Source organism: Penaeus japonicus, unplaced genomic scaffold (assembly GCF_977035675.1).
Source record: "Penaeus japonicus unplaced genomic scaffold, GWHDUDI00000001_assembly GWHDUDI00000036, whole genome shotgun sequence".
Taxonomy (NCBI): Eukaryota; Metazoa; Arthropoda; class Malacostraca; order Decapoda; family Penaeidae; genus Penaeus; species Penaeus japonicus.
In genome coordinates, this window is record NW_028234438.1 from 8,234,091 (window position 1) to 8,239,090 (window position 5,000).

Consider the following 5,000-nt stretch of genomic DNA (forward strand, 5'->3'; position numbering starts at 1 on the left):
TCACCCCCTCTCTCATTTCTCTCCCTTTATCATCCCCCTCTCTCTCTCCCTCATCTCACCCCTCTCTCTCTCTCCTCAGGCAAAGTCGAGATGATCACCGGCGTGGGCAAGGCGATGCCCCCCGACCTCGCGGAATGGAGCAATACCAACCGGGCCATCGTGTCAGCAGGTGTCTTCGGTCACTACATGGTGTCCCCCTCGGAAGCTGCCATCTTCGTGATCAACGGGGAGACACGCACCGTCAACTGTGAGATCGGCTCGCTTGTGCACCCTCGCCTGGCTGTGTGGGTGACGAAGAAGTACATCTAAGATTGGATGAGGGGACGGCAGGAAGGGATAAGGGATCAGGAGAAAGAAATAAGAGAGACAGATGGAGAGAGAGACAGAGAAAGAGAGACTAAAGAGAGAGAGAAAAGAAGAGAAGAGGAAGAGATTGAAGGAAGGTGGGGAACAAGTATGAATTTCCTTCGTACTGGCATTCATACGTAAGACACGTCTTTGGAAGGAACATCAAGGCCTATAGAAAAAGAAAAATAGCTCACGACGTATCTCAAGGCTCTCCCTCTGTAGGCAGTAAATACTATAATGACCCTTAATTACAAGTATCAGTATAAGGAAGAAAAAAATACATTCCATGTAATTATCTTTTATTTATTTATTTAATTTTTAGAAAGACTGTTTTTTATTCATGTATTCAGTCGTAGACATACCCATAGCAGAGGAGGGGAGTGAGGCATTCAAGACATATCTTTCTAATATAATATAATCGGTAGTCTCTTTATTTATATATCTTTTTGTTTATTCATTATCATTATTTTGAACTTTCCACCTGTCGGTAATCAAGAACGGGTATGTCGGATCAGGTAAATTAATCACGTGACATAGACAGTGGTAATTAGCTCATATAATGAATCTTTGGTGATCTCATCAATCTAATCTACTTAGAGAGAGCATGACGAAAGGAAAGTGTGTTCTTCTTATCATTAGTTTTAAACATGTATTTTTAGAGATTATTTAAGAATTGGAATTTCACAAGAATGGGGGAGGAAACTACGTAACCCATTTCTTGTAACACAAAAGCGAAGAGAAAAGAAAGAAAAAAAAGATGAAACAAAGAATCTAGGATAAGACTCAGAATGAAAGTCAATGTAAACACAGTATCAATCAAGCTTGCAAACATGTGCAATAGAAGTCACGTAGCGGTGTTGCAAATGCATAACTATAAAATGACAAACGATTTTAATGCTCTGTCTACCACTTCTAGTATTCATTTTGAAAATCCTTTCTCTATAAATTAAGCATTGTGCTTCAAACAAAAGTACTAGTCATACGTATATAATGATTGGCAAATCCCATTTTTTTATCAGGAACTCATTGAAGTGTAGAAAGGAAAAAAATTAAATCGACTAAGCTCTTACTATGAGACTGACCAGGATGGGTGGGCCATTTTTATGAGATATACATTACTAGATTTTAGAAGAGGAAATTACAATAAAGGGAGTAGCTATACTTCTGCATATCTTCCGACAATGAAGTGAATAAATAATTTATTAAATATAGCTAATCGCAGAATCGTGAATTTCATTGTCTACTGTGAAACAAACAAAAAAAAAAAAATCACAAACAATGAGTATTAGTATTTTATTTTAACGATGCCCAATCCTGATCAAGTCTCAGTAAACATTACACATAAAGTTACTATGTGCCACAGTTAGCTTAGCCTTGCACTTTTTGCACAAACAAACAAACAAAGAAGTAAGAAGAGGAACAAAATTTGGTTTTTATTTTTTTCTGATTATCTTAAAAAAAAGATAAATAATCTAGTCACATTGTTTATGGTCTATAGCATAAGAGCTACTACTACTACTGACATATTCCCTCCACATGCGTAGAGCAAGGAGCGCTTGGTGGTGTAAGGGAGGAAGCAAGCAAGCAAGTAAGCAAGCAAGCAGCCAAGAAGCAAACCTGAGAGTCAATTTCTCTCACCCCCTCCCCACCCCCACCCCCACCCCCACCGATGATTCTGAACTCATTTCATTTCGAGGATTCTCAAGCTTTATACGGGCCTTCTCACCTGGAGTCTTTATTGGGTGACTCGCCTGTAGACTTTGTTTCTCATCTGTAGGATTTACGGGATTCCGACCAGTAGATTTGACGGGGTTTTCTTATACCTGTGGACTCAACGGGGCTTCTCACCTGCAGAGGAACGAACACAACACCTTCTTCCCTTTTCTCCTCCCCATCCTCCTTGTATGAGTAAAGAATGCAAAGCTTTTGGAAGATCTGTTGTGTAGAACATCCGTGCACTAACATCTCGTACTTCTTGCAAGTACTATTTTTGTAAAGATGGAAGATGAACAGCCAATCAAAATTTCTTTCCTTTTTTTAGTCATCTGTTAGGTAGCGAGTTATACAAGCGAGCGACCCTCGAGAGACGTGACAGCGTCTAGAAAGTAAAGCTTGGGGTTCCTGAAGTGTTATGGGTTTCTGTCACACAACACAACACACTCAATAACTTGGAGGATTGGAAAGAGGGAGTGAGGTGGGCATTTACGTGGCCAAGAAAGAAAGAAAGAGAAAGAGAGAGAGAGAGACAGATAGAGGAAGAAAAGAGAAAACAAAACTCAGTAAAAATAAACTTATATTCCCTTGCCCCTTGCCCTACACTTACCGCCCCCCCCATCTATCACCTCATGCCCCCACCCTATAGCTTGGGTGGAAAGTCTCTCTCTATAGATAAAGAATAGTGTTCGTCCCTCTCTGTGCCCCGTCAGTGCTGAGCTCACTGCCTCTTTCACAAATAGAATAAACCTTAAACCTGTTTATTGCCTTACAAATACAGGCTTGTGTTTGTATGTAACTACATCTTGTATATTGATGTCTGTATTAAAGAAGAAACTGTAATTCATTGACTAGTGTGGAGTAGCTTGAGTATTTTAAGGGATATTAGTGTAAGGATAGTTGCATTACGGTATATTGTAATCTCATCTGGAGAGGAAAAAAAGATCCAATGTGTATATGTACTCAATTGCTGTTTCGGAATAGTTTAGGATAAAGCATTAAGTATAAATGTAAATAATAACAATCCCCTTTCTAAATGTAGCTTCTGCCTTCCAAAATTACACTTTTAGATTGTAGTACAGTATCTTTATTTTGTTTAAAAGAAAAGAAAAAAAAAAAGAAAAACCGATTCCTAGACTAGCAAAGCCACATATTATCAGAAGACGAGTATCATCGGATCTGGATTGGGTGTAAAGACCTTTTTTATATATCTATTTGCAGTAAATGGGTGTCTGTAGGATTCAAACGCCATGGGCCGTAACCTATGCTGAATGCTGTTCCACATATCAGTGGTGTGACACTTTTAACCAAGCCTGACTTAGGGGCCGGACTTATTCTAATGTCCATCCCCGAGTATCTCTCTATCCAGTACAGATTTCTGCATGAACTAGATCTTTCTCAAATCACTTCCACTTGTTCAGACTGGGTGAATCTGAGAATATCCGTTTGCCGAATGTGTTGTATAACATTTGTGACGTCCTATGTCAGGGTCGCATTTCTTACGGCGCGGAAAGAAGTCGAATAGGAAATTTCGATTTCCAGACTCGTCAGCAAATGATTTACGGATTACACATGCAACTGTATCGTTAGAGCTTAAAAAAAGAATAACAACAACAATCAATCGAAATTTGCATAACTAGACACAAACACGGTGGAGCAAAGAAGAGATAGAGAGAGAGAGCGAGCGAGCAAGGAAAGGTTTCCATAGAAATAGATATATTACAAGGATCCCGACATTCCGACAGGAGAACTTGCGTGGAAAGGATGAAAGAGCTGTCTATGTTTCAAGGAAGTAGTGATCATGTCACTTATCAGACAAAACTAGGCTTGTGCTTTAGAAGATTATGTGCAGCTGAAGCTTGTAAATTAGTGTGAGCACAAAAGGGGGTTTTTGTGTATATTCTCATCCCCTTACACTCTTGTGTGTGCGACCTTCTTTCTATAAAAAAAGGGATTACAGCATATCTGGTCTCTTATGTTATTCATTAGTACTCCTGATTCGTGTACTAAAAACCCTAGTCGGTGTTTTCGTTGTCAAAAATAAAGTGAGTGGGTTGCGTGTACCGCATTTTCCGGTGCATTGTCTGCGAGTCCAAATGATGACTTCAAACATGCCGAAATTCCTCATCAGTCCTGAAGTAAGTCGCACTACACTTCACGATAGTTCTCACATACGCAAAACCTCAAGACAGATCATGACAGCGTAAAGAATAAGTAACTTCAGCAACGGCACATCTATGATGCAGATATTTTTTATTATGTTACAGTAGGAGCACAGAGGAGTATCATTGAGTACTTTTTTCCTCATGCAACAGTAGTTAATGTTCCTCATTAGTCTACATCTTAAAACAGAGAAGGAAAAAACTATCACTACCTTGTAAGACAAAAATATATATAGATATATTATCTGCTGAACATGTGGAAAAAGTTATATGTGTTTTAGTTTATTTTTTTACCAGATGCTAGGTTATGCCTACCTTTTCAACTTTCTCCTATGATTAAGTTCACGGCGACCGTGAAAGCACTGGACAAGGGCTTGGGACTTGTAAAATACTTTTGTAACTTGACTTGCCAGAGAATTTTTTTTTTCTCTTTTTTTTTATCGATTTATCACTTGGAAATAATGAGAGGAGGATCTTCTAGGATGTAAGACAATAAGATAATAATAATGATAATAAACACTTGAATTAACAGTGTCATTGTAATTGGCTTTTACTAAAAATTGTATTTGATTTTGTGTGCATTATTACAATCTTAAGAACTTGGAAGTACTTGTAAGTTTCAGTAATGCATGGAGACTATATGAAGTCCTTTTGAAGAAACGTGTTGCTTTTTCTGAGAACAAGAATGTCGTAGAACTGAGTGAACACAATCTAGAACAATGATGTGGAGAGATTTTACATGCATAATGAATGGAGTAAATTTGTAACACCAAATTT

The 5,000-nt window shown here is 38.4% G+C and overlaps 1 protein-coding gene across 1 annotated transcript in view; it reads left to right on the top strand.

The window, feature by feature from the left end:
- LOC122254857 (follistatin-related protein 5) overlaps positions 1–5,000 on the top strand; it is a gene marked incomplete in the record, with an annotated part of 587,828 nt that overhangs the window by 582,095 nt on the left and 733 nt on the right. Inside the window, 1 exon segment of the mRNA XM_086531800.1 lies at positions 80–5,000. This exon segment is cut by the window's right edge and continues 733 nt beyond it. Within this exon segment, the coding sequence (XP_086387926.1) occupies positions 80–309 (230 nt within the window).